Source organism: Chiloscyllium punctatum, chromosome 37 (assembly GCF_047496795.1).
Source record: "Chiloscyllium punctatum isolate Juve2018m chromosome 37, sChiPun1.3, whole genome shotgun sequence".
NCBI lineage: Eukaryota > Metazoa > Chordata > Chondrichthyes > Orectolobiformes > Hemiscylliidae > Chiloscyllium > Chiloscyllium punctatum.
This window is the reverse complement of record NC_092775.1, coordinates 14,180,105-14,201,147: the sequence shown is the minus strand read 5'-3', so window position 1 is coordinate 14,201,147 and position 21,043 is coordinate 14,180,105. Positions and strand designations below refer to the sequence as shown.

Genomic DNA, 21,043 nt, shown 5'->3' with positions numbered 1-21,043 from the left:
GCATCTTCAAGGAAGGAAACTTCAAAACACAAGGCTCCATCTTTGCTTTATTTTTCCCAATCCTTTGTTTGCCTGTATAATATCCTCCCCCATTATGATTTGGAGGTGCTGGTGTTGGACTGGGGTGTACAAAGTTTAAAAATCACACAACACCAGATTATAGTCCAACAGATTTATTTCGATGCACTAGCTTTCTGAGCACTGCTCCTTTATCAGGTGTTGTGGGACCCATAAGCTGGTATTGTGTGATTTTTAACTTGATCTTCCACAATGGGATTTTTAATAGCTGTACTTAACCCTAATACTTTAACTAAGAGACTTGGCCTTGTTTGGGTGCTCAGCCAATTCGATTGTCCAATTGGAATTTGAAATTCCTTCATTTCAGTTTTCAAAGCTATTGTATCTTTTTTTGTGAAGCCTGAATTTGACAAATAGCAATGGAGCTAACATTTTCCAATAAGATTGTTGGTGCAGTGACACTTCTACCTGATTCTCAATCCAATGTAGTTCGAAGACTAACTTCCAGTTTTGAATTCTGCTTTATGCCCATTTATTACAATGTTTTCAAATTAAATGCTATCACACCACAAAGAAAATGTATCATACAGAAAAGACAAATAAGACATAGGAGTGGAAGCAAGGCCATTTGGCCCATCGAGTCCACTCTGCCATTCAATCATGGCTGATGGGTGTTCCAATTCCACTTACCCACACTCTACCCATAGCCTTAATTCCTTGCGAGATCAAGAACTTATCAATCTCTGCCTTGAAGACACCGAATGTCCCAGCCTCCACTGTGCTCTGTGGCAATGAACTCCACATGTCCACCACTCTCTGGCTGAAGAAATGTCTCCTCATTTCCATTCTGAATTGACCCCCTCTAAAGCTAAGGCTGTGCCCATGGGCCCTAGTCTCCCCGTCTAACAGAAACAACTTCCCAGCGTCCACCCTTTCTAAGCCGTGCATTATCTTGTTACTTTCCATTAGATCTCCCCTCAACCTTCTAAACTCTAATGAATACAATCCCAGGATCCTCAGCCGTTCATTGTATGTTAGGCCTACCATTCCAGGGATCATCCGTGTGATTCTCCGCTGGACACACTCCAGTGCCAGTATGTCCTTCCTGAGGCGTGGGGCCCAAAATTGGTCACAGTATTTTAAGTAGGACCTAACTAGAGCTTTATAAAGTCTCAAGCACATTGCTGCTTTTATATTCCAACCCTCTTGAGATAAATGACAACATTACATTTGCTTTCTTAATCACAGACTCAATCTGCAAATCAACCTTTAGAGGATCCTGGACTAGCACTCCCAGATCCCTTTGTACTTTGACATTATGAATTTTCTCACTGTTTAAAAAATAGTCTATGCCTGTATTCTTTTTTTCCAAAGTGCAAGACCTCGCACTTGCTCACATTGAATTTCATCAGCCATTTCCTGGACCACTATCCTAAACTGTCTAAATCTTTCTGCAGCTTCCCCACCTCCTCAGTACTACCTGCCTATCCACCTAACTTCGTATCATCGGCAAACTTCACCAGAATGCCCCCAGTCCCTTCATCCAGAGCATTAATGTATAAAGTGAACAGCTACGGCCCCAACACTCAACCCTGTGGGACCCCACTTGTCGCCAACTGCCATTCTGAAAAAGAACCTTTCATCCCAACACTCTGCCTTCTGTCATACAGCCAATCCCCAATTCATGCCAATGGCTCACTTTGAACACCATGGGCCCTCACCTTACTCAGCAGCCTCCCATGAGGTACCTTATCAAAGGCCTTTTGGCAGTCTAGATAGATGACATCCACTGGGATTCCCTGGCCTAACCTACTTGTTACCTCTTCAAAGAATTCTAACAGGTTTGTCAGGCACAACTCCCCTTACTAAATCCATGCTAACTTGTTCTAATCCGACCCTGCACCTCCAAGAATTTAGAAATTTCATCCTTAACGATGGATTCTAGAAATGTACCTACAACCGAGGTTAGGCTAATCGGCCTATAATTTTCCATCTTTTGTCTTGATCCTTTCTTGAACAAGGGGTTACAACAGCCACTTTCCCTGACTCCAGTTTGAAAGATCACAGTCAGCGCCTCTGCTATTTCCTCAGCCACCTCGCTCAGAACTCTAGGATGTAGCCTATCTGGGCCAGATTTATCGATTTTTAGATCTTTTAGCTTTTCTAGCACTTCCTCTTTTGTAATGGCTACCATACTCAACTCTGCCCCCTGACTCTCCTTAATTGTTGGGATATTACTCCTGTCTTCTACTGTGAAGACTGACACAAGTACTTATTAAGTTCTTCAACTATTTCCTTATCTCCCAGCACTAGCCTTCCAGCATTAACTTGGAGTGGCCAAATTTCTACTTTTGCCTTTTGTTTGTTTCTTCTGTATTGAAAGAAACTTTTACTACCATCATTTATAATATTACTGGCTAACTTATATTTGATCCTCTCCTTCCTTATTTCTTTCTTTGTTATCTTCTGTTTGTTTTTGTAGTCTTCCCAATCTTCTGATTTCCCAGTGCTCTTGGCCACTGAATAGGCTCTCTTTTTCTTTGATACATTTCCTGACTTCCTTTGTCAGCCATGGCTGTCTAACCCCTCACTGGATAATCTTTCTTTTCTTTGGGATGAACCTCTGTACTGTGTCCTCAATTACACCCAGAAACTCTTGCCATTGTTGCTCTACTGTCTTTCCCATTAAGCTCTGCTTCTAGTCGATGTCTGAAAACTGCCCCTCATGATGCCAATAAAATATGGTAGGGTCTCTTTTTAACTGAAGACAACCCAACTTTAATCAGACAGAATGTACTGAGAAATATCAACGTGTATGCTTTTATTCAATCTCCAAAGTGACTCCACTACATTAGGTGTCCCTTTTAGAAAACGAAGTCACATTTCCCTCTTAAGACAGTCTTCCTGCAGAAATGCAACTTTAATATCAGTTGATCTACATTTGAAGAAAAACTCAATTGGTGAAGGAGAAAGCAGCCCAGTAAAAGTAAAACACTGCAGATGCTGGGAGTCTGAATTTTAAAAATCAGAAAGCACCAGAGAATCTCAGCAGATCAGGAAGTATCTGTGGAGAGAGAAACAGTTAATGATTCGAAGAAAGGTCATATCAGACTCAAACTATTAACTCTATTTCTCTCTCAGATGTTGCCAGAACTGCTGAGTTTCTCCAGCACTTTGTTTTTATTAAAGTAGCCCAGTGTCTTATTCTGTGGCAAACCTAGATTGCTGCATTATGAATCTAATAAAGACCACAAAACCATTGTCATTTTGTTTGGAAAAACATATCTAGTTCACAAATGTCCTTTTAGGGAAGGACACTGCTATCCTTACCTGGTCTGGCATACATGTGACTTCAAACACACAACAAAGTGATCGATGCTTAACTGCTCTCCGGCTTGGACAATTAGCAATGAACAATAAACACAAGCCTAGCCAGTGACACCTACATTCCATACATGAGTAAAACAAAGGGTAGGGGCAGTCATGCCAGAGTGAGGAAGCTGCAAAAAGCTAGGCCAGGTTTAACACAGGGTTGAAAACCATGGCACAAAGTAGACCATCATGGCAAAGAGTTGTATCTCATTATCTCATCATCTTACAAGATACCAAAAAGGCCACAGACATTCAACATCTATGTTTTGTCTGCAAAATGGCCCTGGACTTCCTATTGTCTGGCAGTTCAACACACCACCCATGTTGCCTGGCCAACATCTCTATCCCGGGCTTACTACAGTGTTGTGGTTCTGTTCGCCGAGCTGGGAATTTGTCATGCAAGACAAATTCCCAGCTCGGCGAACAGGACCACAACAACGAGCACCCGAGCTACAAATCTTCTACCAAACTTACTACAGTGTTCCAGCAAAGCTCAGTGCGAGTTGGAAGAATTGTATCTCATTTTCCGATTGGTGACCTACAACCTTTCAGACTCCAAATCAAGTTCAATTATTTTAGGGCCTGCTCACCTGCTCCCATATCCCTATCCCAACCTACACACACCAGGCCTTGTTATCACATGGGCTGCTACCCCACACACAGCACACTGTCAGCCACTAATGGTCCCCATTAGCAGCCATTGATCAACCAAGGTTGACCTTCACCCATTCCTTTGTCTGCCCAATTGTATTTTTGCCCTCTGGACCTTAAATATTAACTCTGATTTCTCTCTACAAATGCTGAGCTTTCCCCAGCAATTTCTGTTTTCTTTTATTACTTACTTAAACTGTGTTTGGGCATGAGGGGCAGAGGAACAGTCTTAAGGAAGGGCATCAAATGATTTCGACAATATCTTCCCCACACTGACTGACTGCTCAAAACATCCCAACGCGAAACCAGAGACAGTCAATTCCCCTGGCGGCCACCGTTGTGCAACTTCCGCACGGGACCAGCCGTCGGGACCGCGCGGTGCATCACGGTCCCCGTAGTCCGACCGGGGGGGGAGGTGGCGCGGGGACTACAGCGACCGTGCTGCATCGCGCTCTGCGTCACATCCGCTTCCGCTCTTCCCACTCTTGCCCCTCCCCTCCCGCCGCCGCCGCTGTGGCTGGTGGTTGGGACAATGGCCGCCTCCTTAGTCTTGGTGCTGGTCGTGGCCGTGACCGTCAGGGCTGTGCTGTTCCGCTCCTCGCTGGTGGAATTTATCTCAGAGCGAGTAGAGGTGGTCTCCCCTCTGAATTCTTGGAAGCGAGGTATTTGTTTTGTGTGTCTTTTATCATTTATTCCACCCGTGAAGCTGATTCCCCTCCCCCACCCCCCACCTCCTGTCAGTGTGGATTGGCCCCTGGAGCTTGTCATTGTCACTAAGCTGCAGAAATCCCCCAGCAGTGTTGTCCATTTTTATATATTTAATGCTTAATACATGTGTGTAACGCACCAAAAAAAAATGCACATTCCAATGCTGTTGCCAGGATGTCAGGAAAGTGTAACTGTGACAGTCAAATGTGCTGCTGAGATCTTGCAGTTAAGCAGCTCCCCCATCGAATCTTTCCAAAACCTTTTCCCACGCATTTGCTCGCCCCAGATGTGTACTGGCACCTCCGCAAGCAAATGGTGCAGTTACTGTTGCTTTGCAAGGCTTACTGGCCAGCAGGGAGCTGCAGAGTCGATCTTATTGCTTTCTCTCTTTTTAAAAACATGCCTTTCACAAGCTTAGAAGTCACATGATTCCAGATTATAGTCTTGACTATATAGATCACAAGCTTTTGGAGTGCTGCTCCTCCATCAGGGTTGGTTCAGGGTACTCTACTCCGAGTGAAATTCTTCTGATTTGTAGTCACTGATGTAATGCAAGAAAAGTGGCAGCCAAAGTATACCCAGCAAATTCTCACAAATAGCAATGTGGTGACCAGAGTTTTTGTTTTGGAATGTTGATGGAAAGTTAAATATTAGCCAGGACACCAGTGAAAAGCGTGCCTCCTCCTATTTGAAAAAATGACATTGGATCCCTAAAATACATCCGAGTGTATGTGGACAAAGTGAGGACTGGAGATCAGAGTCAAAAGGTGTCGGGCTGGGAAAGCACAGCTGATCAGGCGGCATCTGAGGAGCAGGAGAATCAACTCTTCGAGCATCAACTCTTCATCAGGAATGTGTCTGAGAGAGTATGCCAAGTCTTCACTTAATATCTCATTTAGTTAATGCCATGTCTGACATTGCAGCATTCTCTCATTACTACCCTGGGTGACCAGCGTAGAGTTTTCTGCTCCAGTTTTAGAGTAGGACTTGAATCTATGATAGTCTGGGACAGAGGTAGGTTTACACGTGAGGACTCTGGATGAACTACAAAAATGGGTAAATCATTTAACATCTCATATGAAGGATAGCCCTGACATTGCATCAAGTGTCCTCTACCTAGCAAGTATGGGTATGTGCTCAGTTTCTATATTGTGTGTGCCTTGAACCTACATCGACTACCAAGCACTTTGACTTTAGAACTTTTTCAAACTGTTGCTGATCCTACCTTTGCAAAACTTGACTTGTTTCTGGCAAGGTTGTTTTTGAGCTGTGAAGTACTCGGGTGATGTATTTATAGTTGCTCTTGTTGGAACCTGTTGAGTTAAGTTAGTAGGGCTGTCATCAATAGTTTTATTTTTAAAAAAGGATTGATCATATACTTAAATGTTTATTTGCCAATTTTGCTTTTCTGACATCCCTGTTAGATATATTCATGTCTTGTTTTGGTAACTGTGTCAGGATGCCAGAATTATTCTTATCAGTAAAGGGGGACTGCACAAAACACTACATAGGACAAACAGGAAGACAGCTAACGATCCGCATCCATGAACACCAACTAGCCACGATACGACATGACCAGCTATCCTTAGTAGCCACACACGCAGATGACAAGCAACATGAGTTCGACTGGGACAACACTACTATTATAGGACAAGCCAAACAGAGAACAGCTAGGGAATTCCTAGAGGCATGGCACTCATCCACAGATTCAATCAATAAGCACATCGACCTGGACCCAATATACCGGCCACTGCAGCGGACAGCTGGAACTGACAACTGGAAGCGGCAGATACAAATCACTATAAATGCCGGAGGAAACATCACAGAAGCGCTTCACAGGAGGCTCCCAAGCACTGAGGATGTCACCTAGACAGGGGACGAAACGTCTGCAACACAAATTCCCAGCTCGGTGAACAGAACCACAACAGTAAAGGGGGAATATGGCTGACGAGAAATTGGAAATATTAGCAGAGACAAAATTAGTGGTTTTACCTTTTATAAATGCCATTTAGATAAATGATTTGGATGTGAACATAGGTATAGTTAGTAATTGTGCAGATGACACCAAATTTAGTGGTGTAGTAGACTGCCAAGAAGGCATCTCAGAGTACAGGGAGACCTTGATCAGATGGGCTAATGAACCTAGGAGTGGCAAATGGAATTTAATTTAGATAAATATGAGGTTCTGTATTTTGGAAAGGTAAATTAAGGCAGGCCTTATACACTTAATGGCAGGGCCTTGGGGAGTAGTTGCTGAACCAAGAGATGTTGGGGTGCAGGTTCATAGTTCCTTGAAGGTGGAGTCACATGTAGAAGGGATAGTGAAGAAGGCATTTGGCACACTTGCCTTTATTGTTCAGAGCACTGTATATAGGAATTAGGATGTTATGTTGTAGCTATACAGGATGTTGGTTCCACAAGTTTTGGAACGCTGTGTTCAATTCTGGTCTGCTATAGGAAAGATGTTAAACCTGAAAGGGTATAGAGAAGATTTACAAGGATGTTGCCTGGTTTGGAGGATTTGAGCTATAAAGTGAGGCTGAATAGGCTGGGGCTATTTTCCCTGGAGAATCAGAGGTTGAAGGGTGACCTTCTCGAAGTTTATAAAATCATGAGGGGCGTGGATAGGGTGAATAGACAAGGTTTTTTTTGAAGTAGGGGAGTCCAAAACTAGAGGGCATAGGTTTAAGGTGAGAGGGGAAAGATGAGAAAGGGACCTAAGGGGCAACTTTTACATGCAGACGGTAATCAGTGCATGAACCAAGCTACCAGGGTAAGTAGTGGACGCTGGTACGCTTACAACATTTAAAAGGCAGGTGGATGGGTATATGAATAAGATTTGGATAAATCTGGGCCAAATGCTGGCAAATGGGATGAGATGAATTTAGGCAATCTGGGTGAGTTGGACCAAGGGGTCTGTTTCCATGCTGTACAACTTTGTGTCTCTATAATTAGTAATTCTACTGTGTGGTCATTGTCACTCATATACGATTCTAAATTTATCTGCATTGAACTATATCTGTGCATCTCATTAAACAGTGGTCTCCCATCATTGACCTCACCTTCCATCATTTTAATGCATCAAATTTGGTGTCATTTGTAAAGTTTGCAATAGGGGCTTTTTATGCTGCTAATTATTTACTTTACTATTTAGACTAATAAGGTACAATTTTTAACAATTACCATGTAATAATCTTTGCAATTAATAGTTTCCCTGAAATGATAGATGTAGGAAATGAAGTTCTTGAGTGAACGTTACAGCTGATTATAAGGAGTACTAAATTTGTGTGAGTGTTAAAATGTGTGTCTCCTTTTCGATATTTGGTATCCAATTTATTATATACCATATAAAGATTATGCATTTTATCAGTGGAAGAAAGGAACAAAAAATAATTTCTCTTGAATTTGAAATTTCATTTGTGGGTGTACCCTGATGAAGGGCTTATGCCCAAAACGTCCATTGTCCTGCTCCTTGGATGCTGCCTGACCTGCTGTGCTTTTCCAGCGCCACACTTTTCAACTCTGACTCTCCAGCATTTGCAGTCCTCACTTTCTCTTACCCTGTGTAGTGAGTTAAGTTTGAAGAAACTAGCCTGTATTGTGAAGACTTTATTCTATCCTCCCAGCTTTCTTCATTGAAGATAACTGGGTGCTCCAGGCCTACTTACTAAAGTTTGGAGCATGATAATGAAGTGAACAGATTCCAGTTAAAAGTGTGTTCAGGGGTTTCCATATATGAGCAAGAAGTAGTTGCTATTTTATGGTGGAATTTACTTAATTTCTATATAGTTTCTTTCCTGGTAGAGTAAGGCACTTTAGAAGATTTCTGAACAATTTTGGAGCTGTGGAAAAATTTCAGCCTTAAACTATTAAAAATGTTTGATAAACTTATCTGGAGGCTTTCTACCCCTTAGGTCCCTTTCTCATCTTTCCCCTCTCACCTTAAACCTATGCCCTCTAGTTTTGGACTCCCCTATTTTGAAATTAATCCACACCAAGCATTTCCAATTCTACTTCTTGCAGCTTGTACTGTAATTTTGCAGTACTGTAATGTTCTGTTTCTTTTTACGTTTTAGTTGTGGAAGGGCTTGCTTTGCTGGATCTAGGAGTGTCCCCATATTCTGGAAATCTGTTCCATGAAGTAAGTACCATACTATTAGCTGTGTGTTTCTGGTCACCTCAGTTAATTGTATGACACTGAATTCAACATGAATCTATTAACAGTTAAATGAATAACAGAGAGTAGAACAGTAGGAGTGCTGTTAAGTGTCCTCAATATTGAATGTTTTCTGAACTTGAAGGCTTTTTCTACATAGACTTCCTCTAAATTTAGCAAATGTGTGTGTTCATAATGTATTAAGGAGTCTTTTTTTAACCATTCATTCATTACTGATCAAATGTATTTTACTGAGAGGCAAAGAAAGCCTTACATTTATAAAGTGTATGACCTTGACCTTTATGACCTTGAGATGAGCAAGAAGTTAAGAACTTTTACAACATAGTCATTTATTGTGGGAAACACAGCAGCCAATTTGTACTCAACAACCTCCCACAAACAGCAGTGGGAAAATGACCAGTACCACCTTATGAGTTGAGAAATAATTCTTTTTCAGAACACTAGGCAGCTCCCCTGTTACTCTTTGACTATTGCCACGGAATCTTTAATTGCTCCTGAGCATGCAGATGGGAACTTTTAAAGTTGTTTAAAAGTTGACACCTCTGAAAGCTGAGTCCTGTCTGGATCATGTGTATCTGGAGTGGGACTTGAAGTCCCAGTGTTCTGACCAATGAACTTTCTTGTTTTTTTTTAATTTTTGAGCACTGACCTATGTCGCAAGTGAACTGCATTTCATATGTTCGGAGACTGGAGGAGATTTTATACTGAATGTTAAATTTGTATAAAATAACTCATTGGAGATCCTGTAGCAATCCAGATCACTGACAAAATAAACTGCAAATATGTAACTGAGCCATATAAGCACAAAAAGGAAGCTCAACATAACTATTTGCCAAACTCAGCTAAGGTTTTGGAAAAATGGAAAGTATCTTAATATCCTTGCTGTTGGGGGCAAGACAAATCAATAAAGATAGTGATCTTTGCTGAAAAGTTTGCTGGTAAAGCTTGTTGGATTGCTCAATGCAGTCAAAGAATTGCTTCTGCTCAATGGAGGCTCTAACCTTAATAATAGCTACTGAATGTAATATCAGACAGGAACAGGCATTTGCAGACCATATGTTTGTTAAGCCTTAACCTAATAGCTCATTCTTCACGACAGGGAGAGTCTGACCAACTTCCAGCAAAGGAATTGATTCTTTGTAGTGGTTTTACGTAGGTATTCGTTTGACTCATGGATAATCTACATCCCTGTCTCAGTACACCACAAAAATCTTTATCCCTGTCATCCTGATGGCCTTTCTTGCACGTCTGTAATCTTGCTATTAGGCTGAGAGAGAAGGGAGTTAGCCAGGTAAAAGTAGGGGACGGTGACTGGGGTGTTTGTCTTCCATGATTCACATTAAGCAACTACCTTTTTTTTTAAAAGCACCTTTTGAATCAAGTGGGCTAGAAGAGCTGATACTTCAGTAAATGTGGGTCCTGAGTTTGTCAATTAAACTACAAAAGGGATGTTTGTTTCAGCAGGAACTACCCTAAAACCTTGCTTGTCTGTCAGTGATGTGATTCTGTTATCCTTGTATAAAGACAGTAGAAATTGGAGATGGGAACCTAACATTCTATCACTCTATTTCTCTAAATGTTGCAGTCTTTATTGCTACATTCTGTTTATTTGGTGAAAATTTACATTGGCAAAGCAGGCTTGAGGGGTCAATTTCTGCCCCTATTTCTTATGGTCTTATTACATATGTTAACTTGTGTTTTTATTATTTTATTTTACAGACACCTCTTACATTATATCTCTTTCATTTCCTTATTGATTATGCAGAGTTTGTCTTTATGGTAAGTGATATTGTTGAATAGTGCATGTTTACAATACAACCTAAATTTTTGTGTGGATTTTTGACAATGAATGAATTTTGTTTCCACAGGCAATGGATGTTATAACTGCAGTTGCACTGTATATTGTTGCTGATGATTTCAACAAAGTTGTGGTAAGAAAATTGTAGTGAAAGACAGTGTTGTGACTATGCAAGCTTCTCGTGTTGACATTCTAAAAAGGCCAAAGCCCTCCTTATTCATAGCTCTTGCATATATTTCTTCACGCAAGAATAGTCCCATAATTAAATAGCAACATAGATTCCTACCCTAACCAATCAGTCGTTATTCAGCATTTTTTATGCTTGAAAACTTTGAAAAACCATCTGCATATTATGAAAACAACGGTTTTGTACATTTTCATATTTTTAGTGAATGAATTCTGAATAAATTATAATGCCAACATGTACAAATTATCAGTTCCCAGCTTCAGTTTCTAAGTATGTTTATCCAAGCAGGAACTTTCCTGCCAAACTAGGATGTGTCATAACAGGAGATGTTTAGCCCACAGTAATGGATAAGAATGCTCACTGGGGTTGCATCAGTCAGTTTTGGATTATAATATTTACATAACTGAGCAGAGGCTGATAGCTAAGTTCGGTACCCATAGGGAGGGCCTCAACCGGGACCTTGGGTTCATGTCACATTACAGGTGATCACCATTGCACTACACACACACACACAGATACTCCTACACACACACACACTCCTAGACACACTGACACACAGGCACCCACATGCACCCTTACAGAGAGACACTCCCACACTCACACATGCACCCCCTCACAGCCTTAAGACACTCTGTACTCACTACACACACACATACACTTTCTCACACTCTCAACCCCCAACTCAGACAGACAAAAACCCACATGCGCACATATATTTTGTGGGATGAATTTATACTTGCAGCGTTACATTGCACTTTGCTCAAAAACTGCATGCATTCATGTAGAACTCTGAGCTCAAAAACTGCACGAATTTATGTAAAACTCCGTAATCTCACTTCTTGGATTAGAATCAATCTAAACATCATGGCATAGACAGAGAACACAGGGGGCCAACACCTTCAACATATTGTCTAGCTATCACCATTGTTAACAGCTAACCCGAGAATGCAACTTTTTGAAAAAAAAGGTTTTGTGATTTACACATGAAAGAAGTGAAACTATCACTGTATTCTAACAGATGAAAGGCTTAACAGACAATCAATTTTTCAATGTATAATTTCAGTTACATCACACTGTAAAGTTTTGCTATAAATTCTGTTACTATTGAGCCCTCCACAATCACCTGATGAAGGAGCGTCGCTCTGAAAGCTAGTGTGCTTCCAATTAAACCTGTTGGACTATAACCTGGTGTTGTGTGATTTTTAACTTTGTACACCCCGATCCAACACCGGCATCTCCAAATCAAGATTATTTTTGTCAGTGATTTGAAAGCAGTTTGCATATCTCTTTAAACAAAGATGTCGTGAAACTTGAAAGGGTTCAGAAAAGATGACAACGGATGTTGCCAGGGTTGGAGGATTTGAGCTATAGGGAGAGGTTGCATGGTTAGGGCTGTTTTCCCTGGAGCGTCAGAGGCTGAAGGGTGACCTTATAGAGGTTTACAAAATCATGAGGGGCATGGATAGGGTAAATAGACAAAGTCTTTTCCCTGGGGTGGGGGGAGTTCAGAACTAGAGGGCATAGGCTTAGGGTGAGAGATAAGAGACCTAAGGGGCAACTTTTTCTCAGAGGGTGGTACGTGTATGGAATGAGCTGCCAGAGGAAGCAGTGGAGGATGGTACAATTGCAACATTTAAAAGGCAACTGGATGGATATATGAATAGGAAGAGTTTAGAGGGATATGGGCCAGATGCTGACAGGTGAGACTAGATTAGGTTGGATATCTGGTCGGCGTGGAAGAGTTGGACGGAAGGGTCTGTTTCCGTGCTGTACATCTTTATGACTCTATGACTCTAAATGTATCATCTGTGAGTCCCAGTAGTTTACTGCATAAATACAAAATGCAACATGGCCCTAATTTTATGCAGACAAGTAAGATTCTAAACCTTTATGATTTCAGCTGGGAATAATGTGTACAACAAATGTCACATTTTGGCCTAAGGAAAAGTTTCTAACTGGTATCAAGTGGTATCTGCTGTAATTGAATGGAGATTTGTATATTGGGTGAAAATAGAATTGAGCTCAACACAGTATGCTCCAATATCCATCATCTACAAGGCATAAGTTAGAAGTATGATGGAACACTCTGCATTTGTGTGGATCGGTGCAGCTCCAACAACACTCAAGAAACTTGGCAGCATCTAGGACAAAGCAGCCCACTTAATTGGCACCACCCCCACTTCTTCCGTCACTGGCGCTCAGGATCAGCAATGTGTTCCACGTACAATATGCACGGCAGAAATTCACCAAAGATTCTCCGACAGCATCTTCCAAACCCACAACCACCTTTATTCAGAAGGATAAGGACTGCAGATACATGGGAATATCATCTGAAAGTTCCTGTTCAAGCCTCTCACCATCCTGACTTGGAAATATATTGCCATTCCTTCACTGTTGCTGGGTCAAAATCCTTGAATTCCTTCCGTAATGGGTCAACCAATCACAGGTGGACAGCAGTGGTTCAAGAAAGGAACTTATCCCCACCAGGGATAGACAACAAATGCTGGTCAACCAACAATGCTCACATCCCACGAATGAATTTAAAAAAAAGCTCAACAATGCACATGACCACGGTATAGCTTTACATTTAATGCAGCGATTGATTCTTCTAATTTTGTCTCTGTATGGGAATAAATACTCAAACTATCAACATAAGTCCAAAAGTAAAATTATCGTCTAATGGAGTTAATGAGAATGAGGAAGTAGCCCCGGACAGTCAAAAAGTAACTCTCACGAAAATGTCAAGCAGAACCTGAGATGATGATTATTTTGTGCCTCGTGATAAATCATTAAGTCTTTATATTTGACAATTGCACATCTCACATTGCATATGTGAGACGTGCAGCTTGAGAGAACAGAATTTAGAGACATTCTAAACTAAATGTGTAGAATTTAATTATAAACTCGGCATTGCATCTTTTTAATGTCATTTTTATTTCTCAGTTTAGAAAACAGCGGATTGCTTTTGAATTCCAGAAGTATGCTCCTGATGTCATCACGCTGGTCAGGACTCCAAAAGAAATGTATCATATTCCTCTTAAGGTAGCACTGTTGTAAGTAAGAAAGCACATTGCCATTATCAGTACTGTGATATCTGTGCTCAGGTATGGCTACAAGCATGGCCATGTAGCACAGTGTGTTTGTACAGTGTGACAAAGATTGGGATATCCTCCTGCTATGACCTAACTGGCAATGGCACCCTACTTAGATCGATAGAAACTTTACATTTAGCCCAATGTGCTTGATTGAATGGGAAATGAATAATCTCACTTTACAGCTTTTGATTCTGCAGTTAATGTGACAAGTTCAGACCTAAGTTTCAGTGTCTGCCGCCATTTCAGGCAATAAGCTCGCAACATCCATTGCACTCACTGGGTGAAAAGAATTCTCAACAGGCCTCTAATTCTGTTACCAATTGATTTAATCTAAGTCCGTTTTTTTTTGTTGTTTACCTATCTACTAAAAGCCTGTCTCCTTCCAAACCACTCGATCTAGATCCCTTGGTCATTTTATACTATAGTTACAGAATCTCAGAATTATTACAGCACAAAACAGCGTCTTCAGCCCATCCTGTCTGCGCTGATTCTCCAAGTGTGCAATTATTTACCACCGTTCTCCTCTCTTCTCTCCGTAACACTGCACGTTCTTCCTTTTCAGATTGCAGTCTAATGCCTTTTGAATATTTCGATTGCCTCCACCACAGTCTCAGACATTGCTGTCCAGACCTTAACCTCTTGTTGCATGATTTTCTTTTTCTTTTGTGCTTTTGCTGCTTTTAGCAATTACTATAAATCTTTGCTCTCTCATTCTTGTTCTCTTCATGAGTGAGAACAGTTCCAACCTTACTGCTCTCTCCAGACCCCTCATGGTTTTGAATTCTACTTGATCAAATCTCCTCTCAGCCTTTTCTCCAAAAGAAACTTCTCTGATCAGTTTGCATAGTTGAAGTTCCTTAATCATGGAACCATTCTCGTGAATCTTTTCTGTACTTTTCAACACCTTCACATCCTTTCTTAAATGTATGCCCAATACTGGATGCAGTCACATAGTTGAGAATGAACCAGTATTCTATACATGAACAGTAAAATGTTCTTGCTGTGGCACTCTGCGGCCCTATTAATAAAGCCCAGGAAATTAAAGATAAAGGTCCTGTAGTCCGATCAGACCATGGGTCTGCGCTCTCATTAGAGTTGACCTGTGATCATTTAACTTGATGGTCACCGTGCCTCAGACGAGGGAGAGGTTGAGAAGGAGAGTCTTTCGTGGTAACCTCAGCCACTGTGGGGAATCACCCATGCTGTTGGCATCACTGTAGCCAACTGAGCTAACTGACAAATCTGTATGCTATTGTAACCACTCTCTCAACCTGCCCTGTCATCTCTGTACATGTACACTCAAGTTCCTCTGTTCCTGCACCTCCTCTAGAGTTGTGCCATTTATTCCACATTGTATCGCTATGTTCTTCTTACCAAAATGAATCACTTTAGATTTTTTCCAAATTGAACTTCACCTGTCACCAATCTACCTATTCCACTAACTTATCTGTGTCCTTTTGAAGTTCTGTGCTCTCTGCCTCACAGTACAATGCTTTTAACTTGTGTATCATCTACAAACTTTGTCTTTTGCACCAAAGTCTATGTCATTAATATATCTCAGGAAAAGCTTGCATCCCAACACTGATTTCATTATAAAGCTCCCACCAGCCAAAAAGCATCATTGACCATTACTCTCTATTGCTGGTGCCTCAGCTAATTCTTAATCCTTGATGCTACTGCCCTTTAAAGTGCATGAGCTATAATTTGTCCCACCAGTTTTTCAAGTTGTGCTGTATCAAATGTCTTTTGGAAAACCTGTTTACCAATTCAGTTGCATTGTTGTCATCAACTCTGTCTCTTCCCTCTTCAGAAAACTAGCATGATTTACCCTTACACAAATCTAGGCTGGCTTTCTTTAATAAATCCATATTTCTCTGTGTGATTGTTAATTTTGTCCAAGTTATTGTTTCTGAAAGCTTCCGCACCACTGAGGTTAAACTGATTGACCTATAGCTATAGAGTCATAGAGATGTACAGCATGGAAACAGACCCAATCTAGTCCCACCTGCCAGCACCCAGCCCATATCCCTCAGAACCCTTCCTATTCATATACCCATCCAAATGCCTTTTAAATGTTGCAATTGTACGAGCTTCTACCACTTCCTCTGGCAGCTCATTCCATACACGTGCCACCCTCTGTGAAAAAGTTGCCCCTCTCACCCTAAACCTATGCCCTCTAGTTCTGCACTCCCCCACCCCAGGGAAAATACCTTGTCTATTTACCCTATCCATGTCCTGTTGTGCTTATCTTTACATCTTTTGAATAAGGTTGTAAAATTTGCAATTCTCCAGTCAACTGCAGACATTAAATAAACATGGAAAATTATGGCTAGTGCCTCTGCAACTATGAATTTCATTTTCCTTCCACATCCTCAATGTGTCTTATTTCGTTCTGGTGCCTGATCGATTTTAGGTGCAGGCACCTTATCTAATGCCTCCTCCTTATCAATTATAGTAGTTTCTAGTGTCTGAATTACATTCTTTCTGTGTGGCCTAGGTTGCATCTTCCTTGGTAAAGACATGTATAGAGTTTTCATTTAGTGTCTTAGCTGTGCTCTCTGCTTCCATTTGTGCATCCTCTGCTGGTCCCTAATCAACTGTAATCTCCCTTTCATCACCCATTTACAATTTATACACTAGAGAAAACTGGATCCCATTTTGTGGTAGCTGCTGGACTCTCTTCATTCTTCCTTTTTACTTCTCAATTACATCTCCACTCAGCCTTCTCTCTTCCACATAATTCAATCCAAGTCAATCCAGTTTTCTTTTGTGATGCCAGCTCCAGTTCAGTTATCGGAACTTGAACTGCTCCAGCTGATGGTATTCCTTGAAAACGTGACACATCCTAGAGTTCCCATGTGGAAAGGATATGCATTGTATGAGACTGAGATGACCTGTCATGCCTCAATTTACTAAACCAACCAAGCTTGCTGGAAATAACTGAAGGTTGAATCAGAAAATTACTTCCAGTTTTTCCAGTTAATTTGTTTAATTGTACAATGGGTTACATGCTCCTGATTCTAAGTTTGACACACAATCCTAACTTAAAGAGCAAAAGGAGAACTATAGTATTCACTCACCAACCATCTATCAGCTAACCATTTTGTTTGTTGACTTTTGAGTCATGTGCTGCTCTGGTCATTGCAACCTCAGTTATGTTTATAGATTCTACTGCTGCTTTGTTACTGTTCTGTGTTATCACTCCTTGATTTTTTTTGTTGCATTTGTCTAATTTCTCTCTCCCTGACACTACTGCTACTTCTATCTCAGTTGTACTTTCATTTTCACAGTGCTTCTGACAGAGTTAATGTAATTAAATAATGCACTGACTTATAAATAGAACAGTGAGCACAGGAATGGGCCTGTCAGTGCATGATGTTGTGCTGAAACTTTGTTGTAACCCCTAATGCAATTCTTGCCAGTCTCTGCTCTTCCACTTAGTCAGTGGTATGTCCCAGCTCCTGTGTACATTTGTTCCAGTTGCTACCTAACATCAACTAGAAACCATTCCATACTTCAGCCTTTTGTCACCATTCAGCTGCCTCCTCCACTCAACCTCTGCTTTCTGGCCCATGTTGCATTTTTCACTCAGTTACTCTGCGACACTTTAATCCCGTCATAAATATCCACACTGCTTCATCCATACTGTGATATTATGACATCTTTTCAAAACTAAAAGCTCTGCAACTTGTAATTGCTTCTCTTCATGTCAAGTGCTGAAATCTTTGTAAACTCAAACTTTTAAACTTTTTTTCATAATATTGTTGTGATGAACTCTTGCTAGTAAAAGCCTGGTGTGCCAGTGATGGGTGTAGCATGATAGATGCACAGACTATTCCAATGCATTTCAACACATCCTATATGTTGTTACGTTCTCATATGCAAGCTTCTTGCAAAACTTGAATAAACATAAGTGTGAGGTAAGAATAGATAATCTGTTATTTTCCAGTATTTGTAATATATGTGCATGCAGAATAAAATGTTTGCGACATGGCTACTCAGTATCATTGGCAGCTAAAGTGATTGTTGATGCATGGAGAGAGTATGTTGGATAAATGAAATGGAACCAAGGAGAGGATCTCTGAATGAAACTGAGAGAATAATTTCGACAATCCCCACCCAATGTAAAGAGAATGAACAAAATATCTTGTGTATTATATAGTTTTATGTTTGATGAGATAAATTTGTGTGAGAGTGATTGATCTTTTTGAATAAGTTAAGAAGTAGGAGCAGGTAAACTCTCCTAATCTCAATCCTAAAGGAACACCCCTTTTATCCTGAGACATGTCCCCATGTTCTAGTTTTCCTAGTTGGGGAAAACAACTACTCAGTGTCCTTCAGAATTTTATACATTTCAGTGAGATCACCTCTCTTTTTTTCAATCTCCAGAGAATATAGGTACAATTTAGTAAATTCAAATACTTATTCTGAAAGAAATTGAGAACACTTGAATGTATAGTTGCATATGAGAGGAAGCTTTGTGATAGGAATGCACAGCAAGTTGAATGTTGTCCAGACTATTGGGATCAATTACGTCAGCTATCTGCTTGTTTGCTCATGACTAAACAGTAATTGGCAGAAGTTAATCCTTCTGTTCAAAGACCAACACTTACAATTTTCTAGCTGGTATTGACAAAGTCAAATCTATCCTTGTTAAGGAACGCTTGCCTACTCCTAGTTTGTATGTTCTTAGACCCTCTTGATCATCTTTATGTAATTTCAACCTGTGACAATTTTTTCCCACTGTCTTCCCAAAGTGTTTCCTATGTAATTCTCACATGTCAAGACTATGATTGACTTTGCTGATTGGTTACAAGTTGTCATAATGGGTATAGAGTGAAACTGATTCCTTAGGTTGGGTAGACATTTGGGTAGAGCATTACCTGAAAATTAAAGATGGGATGTTTAACAAGAATCCTCAGGAAGCATTTAAGCATGTAGAGTGGTAAAAATCTGGAACACTTACCCCTCCCTGCATTGACTGTTGAAAATAAAGTTGTTTACATAGGAGAAAGTGAGGACTGCAGATGCTGGAAATCAGAGTTGAGAGTGTGGTGCTGGTCAGGCAGCATCCAAGGATGTGATGTGGCTGTGATTTACCAGCACCACACTTTCGACTATTTACATTAGGGTCTATTGAACAAATTTAAAACTAAGATTGATAGGTATCAATATTAACTATGTTAGTCAATAGTTTTAAATGTTAAGGAACCAAACCAAGTAAATTACATGAAAGTACAGATCAGTCCTGGTCGAACTGAATGGTGAGAAAGGTTCAGGGGGCTTAGTGGCCGCCTCCTGCTCCTGTATTTTGAGATTCAGCACTTTGATTTTGTTTCCTTGCATGGACTCCTGATGAGCAAAAACCATTTTACGAAATATGGTTTGATAAAGAGCTTGAAACCTATTTCCTTTCTGCCATGACTTTGCTGTGTGAAGCAACATGATTATTTTGTGCAGTGTCCTAGTTGACTGGAAGAATGCCCAGAAAATCAAAGTGAAAAATTAATTTATTTTAATACAATCCTCCTAAATCAATAGCATAAACAAGAAAGTATCGAATGTACTTTACATTCAAAGTAACTTAGATTGGATTGAATTTAAATCAGCTAGGTATCAATAAGCAACTGATGGTCACTGCATTAACCTTAAACATTTAGAAATAAAATATGTGACAGCTTTGATTCCTATATATACAACAATAATCAACATATCTACCATCTTTATGCACGTCACTGATAAATGTGAACTTTGGTCTTTGCAACTGATTCAAAATGAAATTCAAAAAGAGAACTTTCTGTTCTGTTCTAGCTACCTCCTGAATCCATTCACTGTGCTCACCTGCGTGGCAAAATCTACTTGTGCTATCAACAATGCAGTTATTGCAATTTTTATTTTAGCCACTGTGAAAGGTGAGATTTCTTTCTTTATGAGCAAAACCGTTAGCATGCTATGGCTGTTTCATATGTCAGTACTCTGTCTGATTTGGTGATTGATCCCATTACAAAACACAGTTGAACGAGGCTTGCCTGTCATGTACATGTGCACCAGAAAAGTTAGAAATTTACAGCTTAGACATTCTCTCAAAAATAGTGGAACATGCCAGGAAATGGAAGAACAGTAGAGGAAAATTTGAACAAACACTTGTGATATTTTTGTTCATGTTTGAAAGAAAGTTGCAGAGACAAAGGAAGAAGTCTCATTTGATTCTGTTTTAATTTGCTGCATAGAAAGATTGGACTTGTCTTACTCATGAACTATGGAAGGAGTGCTGCTCCTGCGGGGCAGAAGGTTAAAGGTACTGCTGAATCTAGCATCAAGCCACATAGTGCAAAGTCCCAGATTTAATCACTCACCCCACCACACACACATCTCCATCCCAACCCCAGTATTTGGGAGAGAGAAGATCAACCACAGCTCCTGCTCGTTTTCTGGATGTCCATATTTGTGAACATCAGATCAAGTAGGATTATGCTGAACCCTGATGCCCTCCACAGTCGGATAGCTTGCTATTACTTAGGCTTAGTCAGTTGGGTGAGTTCATGGAGGACAATCTGTACCTACAAGATCTGCAGTTTAGGAAGATGGCAGGAATGAAAGTGGAAAAAATGATATGAGAAAAATAATTGAATAGATAGAAGACTGTGTATTTTGTTATTAAAAATAGCTCTACTCTTGAAACACGAGCAGTGATAAGATAACTAGAAATTTGAAACAGAAAGTGCTGCTGTCTCTGACAACTTGAGTATGTGCTTTTTTCAGATGCAGTCTTTTGTTTAGAGATCTTTGAAAAATTGCATGCAAAGCTGGCTAGGCTTTTCTCTTTATATATTAATATATTGCTCTTGAAGTCAATTTCATGAAGATTGTCTAATGCCTAGAATTGAATTGACATGTTTTCTGTTTGCCTTTTTTAGGAAGTGCCTTTCTTAGCGCTGTATTTTTAGCTTTGGCTGCATACCAATCCTTGTATCCTGTCGCATTGTTTGCTCCAGCATTACTGTACCTTGCACAGGTGATTATTTTTAATCACAGCT

At 40.4% G+C, this 21,043-nt stretch overlaps 1 protein-coding gene across 1 annotated transcript in view; it reads left to right on the top strand.

The window, feature by feature from the left end:
* Positions 1-4,536: 4,536 nt before the first annotated feature.
* The window catches only part of pigu (phosphatidylinositol glycan anchor biosynthesis, class U), a 29,424-nt gene continuing 12,917 nt past the window's right edge, over positions 4,537-21,043 (top strand). Inside the window, exons 1-7 of the mRNA XM_072556305.1 lie at positions 4,537-4,703; positions 8,826-8,890; positions 10,646-10,705; positions 10,795-10,857; positions 13,855-13,964; positions 19,818-19,918; positions 20,924-21,021. Coding sequence (XP_072412406.1) covers positions 4,574-4,703; positions 8,826-8,890; positions 10,646-10,705; positions 10,795-10,857; positions 13,855-13,964; positions 19,818-19,918; positions 20,924-21,021 — 627 coding nt within the window. The 5' untranslated portion in view covers positions 4,537-4,573. The remainder of the gene's footprint in view (positions 4,704-8,825; positions 8,891-10,645; positions 10,706-10,794; positions 10,858-13,854; positions 13,965-19,817; positions 19,919-20,923; positions 21,022-21,043) is intronic.